Source organism: Cricetulus griseus, chromosome 3, assembly GCF_003668045.3.
Source record: "Cricetulus griseus strain 17A/GY chromosome 3, alternate assembly CriGri-PICRH-1.0, whole genome shotgun sequence".
NCBI lineage: Eukaryota > Metazoa > Chordata > Mammalia > Rodentia > Cricetidae > Cricetulus > Cricetulus griseus.
In genome coordinates, this window is record NC_048596.1 from 123,020,464 (window position 1) to 123,040,411 (window position 19,948).

The 19,948-nt window shown below is 43.2% G+C and overlaps 1 protein-coding gene across 3 annotated transcripts in view; it reads left to right on the top strand.

The window, feature by feature from the left end:
- Positions 1–12,269, top strand: part of Slco3a1 (solute carrier organic anion transporter family member 3A1) — a 279,214-nt gene extending 266,945 nt beyond the window's left edge. Inside the window, exons 10-11 of one of the 3 annotated variants that reach the window (XM_027408151.2) lie at positions 3,106–3,348; positions 3,707–5,727. In XM_027408151.2, coding sequence (XP_027263952.1) covers positions 3,106–3,348; positions 3,707–3,912 — 449 coding nt within the window. In that variant the 3' untranslated portion in view covers positions 3,913–5,727. The other 2 variants (XM_027408153.2, XM_027408152.2) reach the window with 2 other exon arrangements.
- Positions 12,270–19,948: the final 7,679 nt, after the last annotated feature.

The following is a 19,948-nucleotide window of genomic DNA, read 5'->3' on the forward strand; positions in this document are numbered from 1 at the left end:
AGCTAATACTTTATGTAGATATATGAAGGAAGCCTCTCAAAGGTTATTCTTTAGTTACTCAGTCTAGCATTTATTCTAAAATCCTCCCTCAATTCCCTGTAGGTGATAAATGAGTTAGCAAAAGTTCTGACCATGTGAATGGGTCAGGCCCCTTGCAAAAAACATGCACCTAATTTGTACCCTAGCCCCATCTTTTACAGAGATACTGAGAGATGAAGTGTAATGCCTTAGAGTTCCCATCTCCTTAGGTAAAACCTCTCTCATCTCTACCACCAGTTTTCTCAGATCTTGAGTGTAGTGTAGAAAGCTTTAACGGACACTCAGCTTCCTAATTACTTGAAGGCTTTGTCTAGTTCTTTCAGATCACTGTTTGCTAGGGGAACCTGACAATAGGATAAAACTGACACCTTTAGAGCACAAAGCATGCATACCCTACTTAAAGACAACTGAATATTATAAATAAAAAGTCTCATTCAGATGTTGGATCATGGAGGGGTTGCATAGTGAGTTTGAGCTTGAACAAGTCCTAACAAATGGCTCCTTTATACTGCAGGTGCCTGTGATATGCTAAAAATATATTCTGATTTGCCACAGTTGCCTATGTGTCCAGGAATCTGTGCATGATGGAGTAAAGAACATCTAACTCTTGGTTCCTCCCTGTGGTAGACTTTTTCACCAGGATGTCCTTTGAGCAGGGTGCCCATCAGTGTTGGCTTTTCACTGCTGGGTGACGAGTAGCTAGGACAGAGGCTGATGACCTCAAGATTGGTCACAAGAGGTAGAAAGAGCACTTGGTAGCTAATCACAAAATAAAACCACAAGAAATGGGAAAGGTGAATGGATTTATGCTGTCCCACTGTGCCCGAGAATAGGTCAAATCAGTGCCATTTAGCCACAGATCCATCCACAAGTGCATCAGTTGCCATGGAAATCCCTCCATGTTGGGGTGGGGAGAGCATGCTCCAGATCAGCTAGTGGGGAAGACATGAGCTCCTAAGCAGCCTCAGGGCACAGGGAGTGGAGCAGACATGTTTCCACTCTGCAGGATGGAAGTCTGCACCAGGAGCAGAGAACAGCTTGTAGGGGATTCTGGGCTTACAATATTTATTAAATCAAGCTGCTTGAGGAGTTTAATGAGGTTTCTAATAGAATCCATCTTGTGGGGTTTCTCTCTGGGGTAACAAGCAACAGACTTAGGAGAAGAGCCAAGACACCAAGACCTAGAAGACAGCTCTGCCAACCTCTCAGTTCCCAGAGGGTAAAATAGAACCCAGCAATCCATTAAGGCCCATCTTAAAACGGGGAGGTGCTGAAGCCTCCACACGGCTTTCCCATATCCAGGCACCACTTTAGTCTGGTGGTGCTGTATCATCTGGACATCTGAAAGACTGGTGTGCCAGTCTGCAGTTCCCTGACCCCCTAACCCATGTGCTTGGTTTGGAGAATATATCTGTTTTTCTGGACAAATGGTCTACGTGTAATCAAATCCTCAGAAAGACCTTCAGTGAAAAGTAAAGTTTGATGTCCAGGACTATCCCTGGAAGGAATACTCTAGGGAGTGGCACATCAGTCCTACAGTCTCAGGATTGTCCACCTCTAATTTCAGCCATGGTGTCTCACAGTTGAGGTCTGTCACAGAAGGTGGCTGGTGCCATAGTGTAGCCTCAGGGAATGCTAGAGATCCTGAACAATGAATTTGTATTAGTAACTTAATAACTTATTCATTTTCCCTATCCAATAAATAAGGCTCCTCAAAACAGACCAGAATCACCTGAGACTTTTTTATTTCAGGGCTGAGGATCAAACCTCAGGCTTATATTTCATTTTCAAAATTCTAATGACTCAGACTGTGAAGCTATCTCAGTTGGTAAAGTGCTTGCCAAGCAAGCAGGACCTGATTCTCACTTTAAAACAAACAGAAACATGGTTGTAATCCCAACACTAGGGAAGCAGCAAGAACAGGTATGTCTCTGGAGTTCCCTGAGCAACCAACATAACTAAACTGGCAAGTTCCAAGGCAATCGGAAACCTTGACTCAAAACAAAATTGACAATTCCAGTTGAACAACACTGAATGCTGACCTCTGGTTTACACACACACACACACACACACACACACACACACACACACACAGGCAAATGACTAAGCCCAGGATAATGATATGTAACCAAGTAATAATAATCCAGCTACACTGGATGCTGGTACAGGAGGATCACATGAGGCTATAAATTTAAGTCTAGCCTACACAATGTAGCAAGACTCCATTTTTTTAAAAAAAGAAACAAACATGTAATGACTGAGCTGTATCTTAGACAATGGGGTTTTGTTGGCTGTGGGTGGTCTAAGGCAGGTCACATGGCGCAGAAGTAAGGGTTGAGAGCAGGCAAACAAAACAGCAGATTGCCCTAGACCTGAGTTAAGAATGGGGACAGTTTTCATCTCATCTAGCATTTATAATGATTGTTTTGGATATCCGGTATCATCAATGCATGAGAACACTTTACAGTGTTAATAACTTTTTAATAACTGGACCAACAGTAACCACAAGTATGTGTGTGGCATGTCCCATTTTAAACTATAAATGTGTCTTTTTTGTGTGCTCACACTGTATGACTTCTTTGCATTCTACTTCTTGTCCCTGGCCCCTGCACTTGGCATTCTCACAGCCCTGCAAACCCCATGCAAGAGGGCTATGAGCAGAGTCACACACATATCCTTGAAATTCCCTCTAGGAGGTTGACAACTACTAAGAAGGCTCTAGGAGAGATTTTTTCCATCTCGGAATAATGACAGCTATCACATATCTTACGTTTAAAGTTACCAGGTTCAGTACATACCATCCTAAATACTTTACATGTAGCTAGCCTCAGCCTTAGAGAGCTCAATGATTTTGTCTGGATAAGGAAGGTTGGACTAGATGTGCATGTGTGTTCCAGTGGTTTGAACTCTAGAGCATTCTAGAGCTTAGTGATGAAGCATACTCTCCCAGCAGTCTTGTAAACAAGTGCATAGCCATAGATGGAAGGGCCCCTCTCTGCAGTGAACTATTCATCTGAGCCCCCCTACCCCCCAAAAAAACCTAAAATGGTCTCTTCCCTCTAACAGGTTTCATCCCTCCACCTCTCATCTTTGGGGCTGGTATCGACTCTACGTGTCTGTTCTGGAGTACCTTCTGTGGGGAACAAGGCGCCTGCGTCCTCTATGACAATGTGGTCTACAGATACCTGTATGTCAGCATCGCCATTGCGCTCAAGTCCTTTGCCTTCATTCTCTACACCACCACGTGGCAGTGCCTGCGGAAAAACTATAAACGCTACATCAAAAACCACGAGGGCGGGCTGAGCACCAGTGAGTTCTTTGCCTCTACTCTGACCCTAGACAATCTGGGGAGGGACCCTGTGCCCGCACACCAGACACATAGGACAAAGTTTATCTATAACCTGGAAGACCATGAGTGGTGTGAAAACATGGAATCCGTTTTATAGTGACTACAGGAGGAGGGCTGAACTCTGTATTTGTGAACAAAGGGTCATTTTTTCTTAATAAAAAAAGAGAGAGAAAGAAAAAAGGATTTCAAAAACAGACATGCACACATACCCACACCCACCCATACCCACACACACACACACACCCACACACACACACCCACCCACACACACACACACACGCATACACATAAGACCTTTGTTCTTTTCTAAAAATTCAGAGCCAGTCAGGATTCAGAATAAAGAGAGGATGGGATGGCCCTGGAGGACATGCATACTGCTGGGCTCGGAATCTGCTTGGAAGGTACCTCATGGCTTTCACGATGCCAACAGCTACAAGCAACAGGCACTGCCAAATTCAGGGAACACTTGTGGCCAGCTTGGAGGATGGACGTTTCTGGATATCCATACACATACAAAACTTTAAAAGCATTAAAAAAAAAGAGTCTACTAAAAATCACAAGTTCAAGTTGAAAACATTGCCAGATTAAGCACTAGTGACCCCCTCTCCTTCCATGGGGGTGGGGGATATGCAGGTTGGAGGGGTGGAAGCCCCCCTCCTCTCTCCAACTTTCATAATATGGGTCACTATGTAGACCACTCACCCAGTCTGCGTGTGGTTCAAGTCCCCAGAGTTCTCTGAGAGATGCTGATGGGCGATCCGGACTGGAGTCTGTGGTTGGCACCTCTCACCAGCTCCATTTCCATGTTCAAGACTGAGGGCCCAAGGGGGAGCTTGGCTGGGGGGCATGTACCTCCCCATCTCCTAGCACCTCCTCCCTACCAGCCCCACAGTGTGACCTCAGGAAGCTGTGGCCTCATCTGGCTATGACTGATCTGCTCAGAGCCGGTGAGCCCCAACATAGCCCAAGTCATTTGCTTACGTTTGCCAAACATTTTGCCATTTTTTTCAAAAACAACAAAAAATACAAAGCGTACGAATTTCCAACTGTTGTATGTATAATCCTCTGATACTATTTTTAACTACTCTTGAGTCTGTGTTAACCCTTCAGTCACTAACAAAGCTTTTACTTTTCTCCTTTTTTAGTGCACCAAAAATATAAAGTGATTCAAGGGATGCAATTAATCTATTGTAATTTTTATCCTCATTCTGATACCATACAAAAAAAAATACACTGTGTTATAAAAGATACTCCAGAAAGAGTGTAAATGCGGCTTTGAAAGAATCACATTTGAAAGGATGGGATAATGTGACAAATTGCAAATCTGCCTTCTGGCTTTATTACCCATGATGATGTCACTGTCAAGGGAAGCGCTTTCATATTCATGCTTCATATTCCAATTGGCATCCTTTCAAGCCTGTGAAGGAGACTCACTCAGATGTAGCTTTGTGTGAATGGGAGCCATGCTCCTGGGGACAGGAGAGAGGGAAGGCGTGGCTTCCTGTGCAAATGCTGTAGAGTGGGCTGTGATGTCTGTGATCATAAATCCTCAAGCTCCTATGTGATCACATGTCCAGTGCATGAAAATGTTAGTGACAGGTCCCAGGTCAATCCTGAACTCTGTGTGTTGAAAGTGGCTGAACCTCAGAGAACTGTCCTGTGGGGGAATCTCTTGCACCAGCACTCTTAAGACAATATGGCCACTGTCATCAAGGGTGGGTCAGATGGGATCACATACATGCATGGCAAAGGGCCCAGTCAGCTTACACTTCATTCCTTTTTGTTGACCTTTGTCGTAGACATACCCTAGAGTAGAGCACAAAGGATGTTTGGTTTAATTTTCTACCTTAAACATCCATTTACGGTTCAACTGAAGCAATGAAAGAATAAGGCCAGAAGAATAAAGATGGAAAATACACCAAATTTTTAACAGTGTAAATGGGGAGGTCTGTATGATGGTCCCCAAAGTAGAGGAGGCATCAGGCCAAGACAACTAAGAGAATGCTGTGTGGAAGTGTGGCTGTGATCTGATGCCTCACTCAGGGTGCTTCTAAAACATTAGCCTATCCTTGTTCATGAACACAGGGTACTTGCTCATCAATTCCATAACTAGGAAAGGGGAAATGGTTCTCCAACTAGTTCCTTAAAGTAAGTTATGTTGCACTGAAGGCTTTGGTCACATTCTGAACAGGTTTCAGTTCACTCTTGTTTTGAAAATGAATGGCTAATGGGTTACCGCCCTCTCTATACTGTTGTGTATGTCTCCAAACAGAGGCCCTGGGTTGTACACTTTGTTTCATGAGATGATTTGCTTTTTTGGAAAAAAAAATAATTTTTAAGCTCTTTGTATCTTGGATTTTTTTTTCCCCTAAAATGTTCTCAAAGATAACAAGGAGACCCAACTCCAGGGCTCACATTTATCAATAGTTATTTATAAATTTAAAATTTCCCTGTGGCAAAATGATTTCAATGAATATTGTGCTATCTTTAAGATTTTCAATTTCTCTCATGTATGACAGAAGAGAAAATTCAATCTACTTTTAATTTTCCTTTTGCATTATATAAAGAACCACTGTGCATCTAAGGCTAGATCCAGCCCCTTGGTGGTTGGGTTTTGAGTAGCATTCTGGATGAAAACTGCCCTGGTAAAGATCTCCCTTGAACATACAGAAAGCAAACCTGAGATGGATGGAAAAGACCTAGACAATGAATGCTGGAGTTCTCTTTTCTGCAGTCATCTCCTCCACCATCTTAGTTGAATGCACCCAAGGATGGATGAAAAGTTATCTGCTGCGACTTTTGACAGATCTTTATGCCTCTAACATGTAGACCAAGCAGGTTTTTAGGCTCTCTATCTGTGTTGCTTCCTGCCTGTGGGAAACCTGCTTTTCTTCTGTCTGCTGAGGTGGTGTGCTGTCAGGGACACCTGTGCCTCTGTTACTTCTCACTTTTCACCTCCACAAGGAAGGCCATGAAGCCCTGCTACCCTGGAGGTAATAACAAAGTGGCAAAATGGCCAGACTTTCCTCACAGCAGATAAGGAGCAAGAGAATCCTTCTTTTGCAGTCCCCCTGAGGACTCCACTGCTAATGTTTAAGAGCTGAATAATAAAGGAAGCCAAGAGCTACTAAGGAGCCATTGGAGAGTTAACATCCTCCAAGCAGGAAGGGAGTGTGTGCTTCCCAATAACAATCACTTCCCTTTCTCTACCTCTCAGTGGGATAGCTGCTCTGTGGATGACTTTCAAGTAGAGTTGTAGGTGGTACCTTAGCCATTCAGATCTCCAGATCCAGTAGAGCCTGGAGTTTCCTTCTCACACTGTGGAAAGCCTTGAACACCTGAGGCAACCCACAGGAATGCCCTACACAAGGACACCCAGCCAGCCAATCAGTAGAAGGTAGTCACACTGCCCCCAGGGAGTTTTCTTGGTGTAAGCTTCTATTGATGGGGCTAGTCCATCCTCTCCAGTAGCTTCCAGGGCAGGCTTTTCTATAAGAACCCAAAGTGTAAGTATGCATGTGGACTCACAGATAAATGCTGTGGGGAACACTTATGTTGGCCAGCTACCAGTCTGCCCATCTGGCTTTCTTGCTGCTTCTGGTCCTGGGGAGGAGTGGTTCTCTCATCAACCCCAACTTGCCAACCATGGCATGTGTCATAAGATCTGCATGACAGTTCCTAAAACATTACTCAGTAACATTGAGTCATAAATGTCAGTGTGTAGAAATCAACTGTACACTCAAAACCAGATAGACAAGGATGGAATGAGCTACCATTGCTGTTCATTGGAGTCTTACTCTATTTTTGTGTGCGTTTGGTTTGGTTGTGATGAGCAGGGAGACCCAGGTGATCGGCTTCTCAGTCTAACAGATGGAAAGCATTTATTTTCTGGCCTTAACTGTTCTTGTCTGGTTATTTTGATGGATGGGACAGCCAGCTCTCTGGCCAGGAGTCAGGGACAGTACCAAACAATAGGGCCTAGATACAGTTAACCTTAACCTTTAAAGTTAAGAATCCAGGTCAAATACCTACGAACCATCACATTTTCCAAGAGAGGGTGATAGTGAAAAAAGCCTGGTTAGGAAATTCATTTGGGATCCAACCATAGCCCTTTTCCTCCTGCCTTCTCTCCTCATCCATATACCGACTCACCCAATTCACACCAAGCTCTTCCTCTCTGAATAAAAACCCAGTTTCATGGGAACTGACCCAAAGTGACAGGCTGTGGGTCCCATCTCCTCCAGACTATTACTGCCACTCAAGAGCCAGTTAGAAGACTTTCTTGCTGGCAGTTCAAAGTTGTTGTTCATAGGCATTTGTTAGGGATTACTTCTTTGTGTGACCCCGGGATCCCCTTTCTCTATACTGTATCCTTTGCTCTTCACACCTGTAAGGAACCTCAGCTACTCCTGAACCATGGCAGGAGCAACACGACCTGGCAAACCTACACTGGGAAATTCAGACAAGCAAAGATGTTCGCATACCTCAGGGGTATTTGCCTGCCTCAGACAAGAAGGCGAGAGCTCACACTTCTCAAAGAATGTCTATACCAACATAACTTTTCATTGCAGGGTTTAATTTTCTCAAGGATGTGGTATTTGAACATGGTGTGTTCATTCTTTTATCTAAAATGTTGGGCAGTGTGCTGTCCTATAGACTAAGGTACATGCCCCTTTCCTCCAAGAGCTTACAGCTCAGTGAGCTGAAGAGACTTTAACATGAACAAAATCAACAAAAGAACATTCCAAGCCAGATTCTGTCTGGGTGTGAGAGATAACTCAGAGTTCACTCATGCTGATTGCAAGCTTTGATTGATAACTGCAATAATCAACAGAGAGAGAAAGGGGATATCTAAATAACAGTGGATATCTCCCTGGTGGCTACTAAAAAGATGAAGGAAAAAGTCACCCCTACCATCACACATAGATAGGGCCACCAAAGCAAAGGCAACCCATTTCTCTTATTCAGGACTATCTAGTAAAATACTTCAAGCCTTGTAGATCATCAAACTGTCAAAGCTACTTACCATGTTCTTGTCACCCAAAATCAACTCAAAGCAATAAGTGAATAAATGCCTGGGCTATGTACCCATAAAGCTTTTACAAAGACAGTGGCTGAAAGGAAGGGCATGGCATGGTATGCCAAGGAAGCTCTAAGTGTCTTGGAGACACCAACAGTTCAGCATAGGTAGGGCATATCTGGCACCTAAATATTGGCCATAGGATTGACTCAGTCATTTCTCCAAAGGGTCCTGGAGTAGATGTCCATCAACCCTAATGTCCCTGACCACAGTAACCTTAATTCAAGCTTCTCACTTGTTTCCAAGAAGGGAGAAAGTGCTCTTTTGTTGTCAAACTTTGGAGTTTAGAGCAATCTTATTTTTCTCTTGGGTACAATAGAGAATTTAAACTACAGAACCTATCATCCTTCCAGCCCTACGCTTGGCATTTCAACTAGACTGACCATATTTTTTTTTCCCTTAAATGATGGATACAGACACATGAGGGACAACTATAGGAAATGGGAAAAGAGGAGTGAATCTAGATACTGAATAGAACTTCAAGCCCTTTCCCACCTCAGCACCACCATAAAACATTGGCCCTCCAGAGCTAATCAATCTGTCAGGTAGAATAATTGGTAAGCACTAGTAATAGCTAATAATAACAGTTACTAACATTTGTCAGGTACTTTGAACTAGCTGCTGGGCTGAGCTGATTACACGCATTAACACATTTAATCTAAACACTAACCCTGTGTGAGGCAGGGACTATTGCTAGTTTTATTTTACAGGGAAGGAAAATGAGACTTCCTGGAAGCATTCAGAATTGGTTCAAGGTCATGAGAAGAGCTAAGATTCAAACCCAAGCCTATGAGTCCAAAGTGCCTGTTGGTAACCATGATAAATGTTCCCTCCTTACCAAGCAAGATATTGAGGAGCCTTCCCTGCCTCTAGGAAATGCCTAACCTTGAAGTCTCTAGCACAAATGAACTAGAGGCCTCACACTCTCATATGCCCCCTGGTTTGATAAGCAGGACATAATGGCAGCTGTATTCTGGATGGAGTGTCTGCTCTCCCTGTTTTAGCTGTCTATGTTCTTTATTCCTTACCTCAGTGGTCCATTTATATAGGGTATTCCACTCAAGATGGGCAGGTGAAAGGAAACGGGAATGCACTCTGAAATGTATCAAGAGTCCTGGAGGCTGTCCTCAGTAGCAGGCAGGAGCTCACAACCCCTGCCTCCTACCAAGTACTGTAACATTCATCTCATATGCTCAGCCCTGACCCAGGGACTTCAAACAGGTTAAATGCTGACTATGTCTTACTCTCTCCAGACTGCAGGCTTCGGAAAGCTGAGTATCTAGACATTTCCATTTTCATAATAACAGCTCAAGTCAACAATCAGGGGTTGATAATAATCATACATTTTGAATATTTTTCCATAAGGTAGAAGTGATTATTATTTTTGCTATGAGCAAATGGAATAATGTAGCCAATTTTCCGGAGATGTGACATTCTGTAGGTTGAAATTTTTGCCTTTTCCTTACTGTTTTTCTTAAGTTCACACTAATCAAATAGAAGGTGTCTCTCATGGAGGCAAATTTGGCAAAAATGTTTGATTTATAATCTGAAGCTATAAAATAAAGTAGAATGGTGCAATGCAGGGATCTCATTAGAAGAGGAACACAACTAAAACACAGCTTGAGCTTTAATCTAGCACCTTAAAGGGAGAAGGGCTTGGGAGCTCTTGTTTATTGAGCCTACTAGCCGCATGCCAGGTCCATGAATTCAGAATCCCAGTTGACCCCAGCAGCTCTTGTGCTATCCCTGACAGGTAAGTCATTTTCCCTATCTCCACAGATCACACAAAAAGAGCCCAGAAAACTCAAGTTTCCCAAGATCACCAGCTAGTTAGGACTGTCAGGAGTCAGTACCAGGTCTTCCAAATTGCTGAACCAGTGCCCTTTCCAGTCCAGCACACAACCACCAAAGTAGGAACTTGGAAGCCAGCAGAACATCCATCTACCTACAGGGAGGAGGGATTGGGGGTGGGGCGGTGCTGACACAGACTGTCCTGCTCCCACTGAGAGTTGATACTTCCCAGAGATACTAGCCAAGAGCCAGAAGATCTCTACAAAATGTTGCCTGCAAACACAGGAGCATAAAATGAGAAAGCCTATTTCACTCTTAACAGTTAACCAATAGAGACCTTGCATAGTGCCTTCCTCCTCCCACCTTAGCTGCACCAAACATTTCCTAGCCAGTTGTGCCAAGTAAGAAGCAACCTCAGCTCTCACTCCTGCCCCACCCCAAAGAACAATGCTAACCCATATGCACATTCCCTCCATCCCATTCCTCCTCTGGCCTCTGTGGAGTTGGCATTCTGACATGCTTTTTAAAAATAATCATCTGGGGAATTCTTCTCTGATGAGCTCTCCCAAGACTGTAAGAACATGAGCCTTGCAAAATTCAAACACAGAACATGGACTTCTTCTAAATTCCGAGTACAGACTGTTGCCTTTTAAACCACCAGGTGAAAAAAAGATCAATAACCAAGGGTTTCTATGGACTCCCTGTTCCTGTCATTGAACAAGAAGGCTACCTGTCACCCTGAATGAGTCCTACATGGCTTGCAGATTGTCACAGGGATGAGTTAGATGTTTAATACTTTTTAAATAAAGTCACAGTTTCATTTACGTAGGCATGGCATTCCCTTAGACCTGGCTCCAGTGAGGAGATGGTTTCACTTAGCATGCAGTGACTATCTGTGAATGAAAGGACAATAAACTGGTCCCAAATGCTACAGGAGAAAGAATAGCTGTGGTTCAAGTGGTTTTCCCTGGCACTCAGCCTCCTCTTTAATAAAAACATAAAGTGACACTTGGCATCCCAAGTAACACGTGGACACAAGGTCTATTACTGGTGATGTACATAAAAAGAAAGTTAGATTTGGGGTACATCTGCTCATCCCCACAATGAGTATTGATATGAATTACAGATAAATATACGTTGAGAGATCCAGCCTCCATAGAAGTCCTTGGACTTGGAGTCTGGTCTTCTGATGGTGAGCTGCAGAGAAAGCTAGCCCTTTACTGCCGTTTCTTCCCGCACATCCCTTTTCGCTGGAAAGCCATGACACTATGATGTAAGTAAGACTAATAGAAAGTAGGAAATGCAGAAAAGATCCATCTCTTTTTCCTCTTGGCTCTTCTTCCCTCCTTCCCCTTTAGGCACAGAGTATCAAGACATTGAGACTGAGAAAACCTGCCCTGAGTCACAGTCACCTTCAGAAGACTCCTTTGTGCGAAGCTGAGGGCTGGCCCCTCTCGGCAGAGCCCTACCATCGCCACCACCATCACTACCACCCACAGACCTCAAGGCCTGACATAGCCCTGCGCTGCCCAGGAACCCAAGGGTTCCCGTGTGGATTATCCAATGTCTGGTCCTTTGAGGCTTCAAGCACAGGCCTGTGACAAGGACTAAGGAGGTGGCATGTGGTCAGGAGTCCTCCAAAGTGGGCATCATTCCTAAAAAAGCAATGTTGACCTGATGTGCAAATTTCCTTTGGCCTGTCTCTCTTCTCGCTTCTGTGGGGATGGCTTTCTGACATGCTTTAGAAAACCTGTTTGGGGATGCTTCTCTGACCGAACACTCTTAACAGTTCCAAAGAAACCAACCGAGGCTGGGCTTTAACAGAAGGGTGTAAAAATCCAGATTCCCAGAAGAGAAGAGGAAGAAAAGCACATACTTAATAGATTCTGAATGTGGTAGTCTGTATTTTTTGCAGCTTATATTTTCCAGATGAGCAGTTTAGAGATACATGATATAAAGTATATACTGTACATTTGCTGAAAATTATATTAAAAGAACTATTTTAATTCTTCCTCTGTCTCGAGCTGTAATCTCTGTTATTTTTCTTGTGTCTCTGAGTAGAACCAGCCTAACAGAGGTATGCTTCTAGCTGTGTGTAGTCTCTATTTATGGGCTTTGCCATAATTCAAAGAGCACGGGCTTTTTAGTCAAAACAGACCCAAATCCAAATCCTCCTCCCAGCACTTGCTACCCTTATGATGCTGATCGAGTGATCTAACATGGTAGAACCTTGGTGTCTTCTGCAGAGTGGGAACACTGATGACCATTTTAAGAAAAAAAAAACTGTACTGGTATGTATGTGACAGCACCAAATTCGGGGCTTTGCACAAAATGGTTACTGTTTGTTGCTTCCACAGCCTGAAGCTGGAATTAGATTCCACTGCAGTGAGTCAGCTGCTGTGAATGCATCAGTCATCCTGCCCTTGACACCCAGTTTCTTCTCTGACTCTCCATCATATAGACTCGGAAAGGGGCAATGCCATTTGCTCAACACACCTGCACTGTTCAATACCATGTGTGATGTTCAATAGATGCTCAGCACATAAACAGGCTTTGAACAACCAGCCCTGGACCAAGCAACCTACACAGCTCTGACTTTATTCTCATCCTCTACCACAACTCTGCCATTCACCTCCCTTTCTCTTGGTCCACATGCCTCATGGTGGATGGAGAACAGCTGCCTTCCTATACCTACCAAGCCTCTCCCCAATAAGCTTCACTTCCACAACCTTATTACATCACTGCCTGGATTCTTAGCCTCCTGTGGGCGGGTTGGGCAAGTTGATCTTGCCACTGGCCTGTACCTTAGAGATGCTCTTGTCCTGTTCTGCAGTCATTCCGGAGCTCCAGGGACAGATGCTTCCAGATCCTGTCTGTGCTTCACTATCCTGGCAAGAGCCTAGATGTGTCACCTCTCCTGTGAGGCTAGCTCTGACTACTCACCCACTTCCTTCCAGCCTATCCCAGCCTGGATCTTACCCTCCATTCTGGTTGTCCTTTGCAGTTGGGCTCACCCACAAATCAAAGCTTATCAAGCCATCATTCCTTGAAGGTAATACCCATCTCAGTCCTCCCTTGCCTTTTTGCTCCAGGCTTTAAGGTAATAAATGCAGCCTTTTTTTAAAGGCCTGATTACCACACCAGTGGGTCCTTTAAGTTCCTCTTTATCATGGACCACTTATGTGATTGTTTTTATCTTCCACAAGACAACATGATTTATTCTCTCTGGCATAAAAGTCCCAAGAAACTGCAATTTCAACATCTTCTGTCCTAATGTGGAAAGACACTGAATCAGCCAAAAAAGTGGTTAGTGCTTCCTCCCTAAGAAAAATGGCTTCACCTTCACTAAAAAGTCAGAGGAGGTGGAAGAAGGAAGAGGGATGTTACTTACAGCATCTGCACATATGGTACCCAGGGTGTTTTTATGTACTTCGCTTGTTTATTAAGGAGTTGATGTTGTTTTGGTGGTGGTACTGAGAAACTTACCGAATCACCTCCCCTCTGTTTAATCTCTTAAAAACCATTCTTCATTGTAGTCAAGAGATTCCTACTACAGAAGTTAATAATCCATGAGAGATCTAGTCCTGGGGGTTATTCAAACAATTCAGAGAGAAGAGATGGCTTACAATAGACCACAAAGGCCATCTGTCCTGCATGCTCTATGAGCAAGCATGGGTGACCATGGTCTAGAACCACATATACATTCATCTATCCTAAGATTCAATTTCACCTCTGCTCCAGTCTCTGTGTGCTAGTCACACACAGAAACGTTTTGTTCAACTACATTAAAAGCAGGCTTTTTCCATGGCCTCCACTAGACTCACAGTCACTTAAACAGTCATTATTTCAGAATCCTTTGTTTTGTTTTACTTAAAGATCGTCTATGAAGCTTCTTCTGCTGTACTTATTCTTGTCTACAGTTAGTGTACAGGGCAGAGACTGGCTTCTTTTCTGGAAGGTTTTTGAAAGGTCGTAGCCTTCCTGGGCCTCTCCAGCTGTGGAATCTATGGATATGTATTCATCAGAGTCCCCACAAGAGGCCATGCTGCACTTTTGGAATCCCACTCCCCTATTTATCCTGCAATTATTAAGAGCTGAAATAAGGAAACCACCGAGAATTCAAAGGCAGGGTAATAAGTGCAAGGGTTCCTGTGTTCATTACACAGCACAGCCCCTTGGGCCTGAGCTTGATACAGCTGAAGTCCTTCATCTACAAGGGGGAGGAGGCATTTCCCTGTGAAGCTTCTCTATGTTCCATGGCAGCAAGGAGCCACAAATGCCAAGTCTTCCCAGTGAAGTGGGAGTGAAGACCCTCTGCATTTAGACTTCGAAACCCTCCTTCTGTCCTACCCTTCAAGTTCTTTGGGGAGTTATTCTGCATTGAGCAAACTACACTGTCATAAAGAAATCAATGTTCCAAACTGATTTTTTAAAAAAGGACAGCCCAAAGAAAATGTCCATTAACTGCTCCTATTTCTAAAATCGTCACTACCTACCTCTTTGAGTTATGTGCAAATGATTATACACAACACTGTGCCACAGAAGGAGGCATTCCTGCAAAGCAGGACACTGGAAATAAGATTTTACTCACAACACAACTGGGCCCAGAAACAGGACTTTTGAAGGCTCAATTATTGTAAGGCATTTTCTCAGACTATTTCAGTGGATGGATCCTAGGAAGAAAAATCACCCAGAAAACTACTCAAGAGAAGGTGTAAAATGAGATTCATGTGAGATTAAGGAAGAGACTTACTGAATATGCAGAGCCCCTTACTCAGTCTGATTGGTCTCACATTGCACATGGTGTCCCATGCTCCCTAGAAATATGTGCCCTGGCTGGTTAGTTAATTCTGTTTGGATGTATGTCAGCATTAAAGTCTTGATAAAGCACCAACAAGACTCTGCAAAGTTCTCAGCACACAGTAGGCACTCTGCCCTAGGGGAGTTGGGTAGCTCAGTGCAAAGAGCAGTGGGAAGTTGGTCTCCTGACTCAGAAGCTCATTACATTGCCCAGTTATCAAGCCAGGTCTCACTCAGAATCTTAGTCTCTCTGTGGCCCTGAAACAGAAATGTGACAGCCTACTCAGTGGATACATTGTGACAAGTTCAGCTATGTATGGCTACAATGTCCCCCGTGGGAACAAAAAAGTAATAAACTTCATGGTAAGTATCTTCCTTGACAAATCAGCTCTGTGTTTTCAGTAGTCTTCTTCTACAGTGTCTTCTCAGTCAGTTCCTTAGTTTTCAGTCATTTTTACTTGATAAAGGAAATAAATCTCCCTTGTTAAGGCCTAATCCTACTCATTTGAGAACTTTAGCCTCATATTCCATTCACACAGTCGCACCTAAGTGCAGGTCAGACCTGTGACTTGGGGTCCTGGAGTGGAAGTGAGGTTTGCACTCTTCCATTCCTTCTCCCCCTCCAAACATGGCTCCAGGAGGAGGTATGGACGCCAAAGAGAGGAGCAGTATTTGCTTGCCACACTGTCCCTGGCCAAACATAATGCCATCACTAGCATGGTTAGTATGGAGGCAGACAGTGCTCACCTGGTCTGGCTGAAGGAAGATTCAGCACCAAGGAGCTTGCCTGGGTTCTGGCACTCTCTTTTGAGTGGCACCTCAAATGCACAGCCAAGGGCTTCATTTCTCTGCAGTGAGTACCCACTCCTGTAGGGAGTTAAGCCTCTGCAAAGCCCCACATCTGCAATATCATCTGTCCCAACTAGATGGATTCAGAGTAGGTAATCTAAATGGGGCCATTCTCACTTATGGCAAAAGTCACTTCAAAAGCTATCCTTGCCTCTCTCTCCCAAGGCTTCATATCCTCAGTGTCTTCCTACACCACCCTTACACCTATCACCTACTTGGATAGTGACAAGTTAACCAGTCTGAATGCTGGCATCACAAATAACCACTGTGCATACACACAAACTGTAAGCAACTGTTTTCTGAGCCCTGGCCCTCAAATACAGGGAGGACAACTGAACAGTGTTCCCCTTCATGAACATCATTCCTCTCCCCTAAAAAATGACCTCTCATTCCTTTCTCCAGACCTTTGCATGGGAAGGGGAAGGAGAGAGATGGGAGAATGATGTTGACAGTGCCTCATTTCCTGAAAGAAGTTCTCACGCTCTCAGCATGCCACACCACTATAACATATTGAAATAATCCAAAGAGGCAGGGACGCCAACAAACAATAGTGATGACAGATGCCACAACCTCAAGGGAGGCTCCCAGGTAAACTGGATGGCCAGTGGCATGGCCCCTGAATGTTCTGTTACCTTCTCAACATCAGCTAATTATGTGTACATAGATCTGTTGCTTCCTCAAAGCATATTCATCCAGTACCTGGCACAGTACCCTGTACTCTCTGAGAAGTTTAACAAGGTCCTGTATCCAATAAGACTGTAGCCTAGAATGAGGACAAATGGACTTGAACACAAGAAAGAGAGACTGTAAGATCCCTGAACATACAAGTGCTCCCCACAGGATGGGAGAGATGTGAGGATGAAGGGATTCCAGAGGGGAGAGAATCCCAAATAGCTGAGTGGCTAAGTGGGGTATCATATCTCGTAGACATAGGGTGTGTATTGTTCAGGACCAGGGTATGATGCTCAGCCTCCCATGAAAATGGATATCTGACTGCAGAAGTAACAGGGCCTAAGATGACAGTGGCAGTCTGCTAAGCACTAGGGTACTTTTAAACCTTTTAGTTACATTTATCTATTTGTGTGTGTGTGTGTGTGTGTGTGTGTGTGTGTGTGTGTGTGTGTGTGTGTGTGTGCGCGTTGAGTGCATATGTGTAGAGGTCAGAGAACAGCTTACAGGAGTCACTTCTCTCCTACCTTGTGGGTACCAACAATCAAACTTAGATCATTAGGCTCATTTCAAGACCCTTACACTCTGAACAACCTCACCAGCCCCCTACTATAAAATCTTTACAGAGATGTCACCCCATTTTAGCAGCAGCAACAACAACCAGCACAGATCATTCTGTACCAGCCTGCCAGCCTGGTCTTGAATCTTGATTCCCTCATCAGTAGTGTCAAGGACACTGTGGCCAGTCTAGGAAGCCTGTGAGGATTCATGGGATAATATACTTAAAAGTACTCAGGACTAATTACATCCAGAAAATGTGCAAGAACTAGGAGATGGCTTCTCCCACTCATATTTCCAGATCATCTGACTGAGGTAAAATTCAAACATGGCTAACTTGCATGAGTAAATAATTATAACAGCAATTATCTCCCTCAGGACAATTATTTGCCATCACCATTTGCACCAACTAAAATTACATGCATAAGGAGCTGAATCACCCATTGGCAGATAAACGTAATTAAATTGGAAGAATGACATCCAGTGGCTGACTGGATTAATAAAAGAAATGTATTCCCCAGAGATATTTCAGAATGCTTCTCCAAGCGGAATATTTCTTTTTAAGCTTGTCATCTGAATTCAAATTACATATTAATTCTTTCCCCCTAAAATCATCATGCATTCCGTCTTAGAAATATGTACCTCTGAAAAGCCATGGCTGTGACAATCAGCCACACACAGTCACAAATCCTCTTGATCTTTGTGTAAAAGTAGATAAGGTGGTATTCTGGACTAAAAATCTCAGCAAATAAATATTTTATCTTGATGATGTGTTCCTTGATATGAGTGAGGCAACCCAGACCTAAAACAGACAGACCTTGCATGCTTTCTGTTATATGTGGGATGCTAGCTTTTAAGTTTTACATATGTGTGCTTCAATCTAAATAACCATAGAACCTGGGTAGCTAGTAAAAGACCAGTATGGAAGAAGGGATGCTCCAAGGATGGAGAAACAGAATGTAGTGCTATAAAGAGATATGGGGGTACTAGATTGGGAATTTGATTTTAAACAGATGCAAATACCATGATATATGCTATAGTGTCCGAGAACATTACAACCACACAGAGAATTAAAAGTCTTTAGAAACTGAGTTTACAAACTCTCTGAATTTCTCATTAATTCACAACAAATGGTTATGATTAGCTGGATTCAAATTTGTGAACCAAGAATAACAATGGCTGCCTTTTCCTTCTAATACCATCATTGTTCTTCTACTTAATGAACACAGGGCTAGGTCTTCATTTCTGAATCTGTGTTTCCTGTTTATCACTCTTAGTGCCACAAGAGAACTGGGCTGTGTTTATCACATAAATTTTTATGCCATTCTTCATTTGTGAATTTTGGTGGCAGTCTACAGTGGGACACTTCTTAGGTGCTGCAAATACTTCTGTGAGGTAGAGATAAGGAAGCCGTAAAACTTTATTTTAGCACCGGATAAATCCCAAAGAGGAAGAATGACCTTCCCAGTCACTCTGACTTCCCTCCTGTCACAAAGAGAAATAGAATCCTCTGTTCCAAGATGGCAGCCAAAGAGAACCTCAAGAGGCTACTGCCTGAAAGAGTACTTCAATCACTTCTTCTTCATACAAGAAAAATCTGTGTACCCAAAGGGACTGAAACATGGGCGTATTTAATATTCCTGCATACTTGGGATACCATTAGTGACGAGGTCACACCTACCTTTGAGAATTCCAAGCTGCATTAAAATGAGCTGCAAGAGAAAACATTTTCAGTAAAGGATCAGTCAGACCCAAGATGCTGCCATTTTCAACATTTGGGAGACATTTAATAATTCTTCTAAATGCTTAACCAAACTGAATCTTCATCAGAAAGACTTGTGGGTTGCTTTTTTTTTTTTTAAATAGGAAGTTGTTCACCTGGCCTTGGGGCTCATGACTATAATCCCCAGGCTCTTGGGAGACTGAGAAAAGTGGTTCCAAAGTCCAAGGCCAACCTGAGCTACATCATGATATCCTGTCCTAAAAGATGTGCCTCCAAAAATCATTACTAGGTCCCAGTTAAGTGAAAAGGGGCTTGACTTTTAGACATTGGTGACTGTGTATGCAAACTGGCGATGTGAAATGATGCTCCATTTCCTGGCAGGTGTGAGCTCACTTTCAGGGCTGTGTTTTTACTGCTCAAATCAGCACACGCTTCTATCTTGTGCACAGGAAGCATTGACAAATATCTGTTACTGGGTGAATATGAATGTTCTACTTGCCTTCTGGCAACCCCAAACTTACATGGAAGCCATTCTTTCCCAATTCATAGGTGAAGAGCTACATACTTTGTAACAACCATTTTGCTTTCTCACCCACAATGGCATGTGTAACTTGTAAGCATGTCTACAGATAAACCTAGCAGAAATATGATTTTTAATAACTATAAACAATTTTCTAAGATAAAAGTAACAACAGGAAAACTAGAGGACACTATGATATTCCTAGATTGGATGCCAAAATACTAGTAAAATGTGATTTTTCTTCCACAAATGAACCTGTAATTTCAATGCAATTTCCATGAAAACCTCAACAGTTTCTATTAAAACTGAGAGATACTTCCCAGATCACATTAGTTAAGTACTTAGACATCACCATTGAAGTTCTTAAAATATGGTAAAAACAGCTAAGAATAGGAACCCTCAAAACCAACATGTTAACCAGATCTCCTATATTTTTTAAAGTGTCATCCTCATAAGACCAGACCAGAAAAATACATCAAAAGCCCAGAAAAAGCATCCATAAACAGGCATTTATGTATGTGTGACCCAGAATATATTAGTTAAAAGAAAGCACTTCAAATTTGAGGAAAA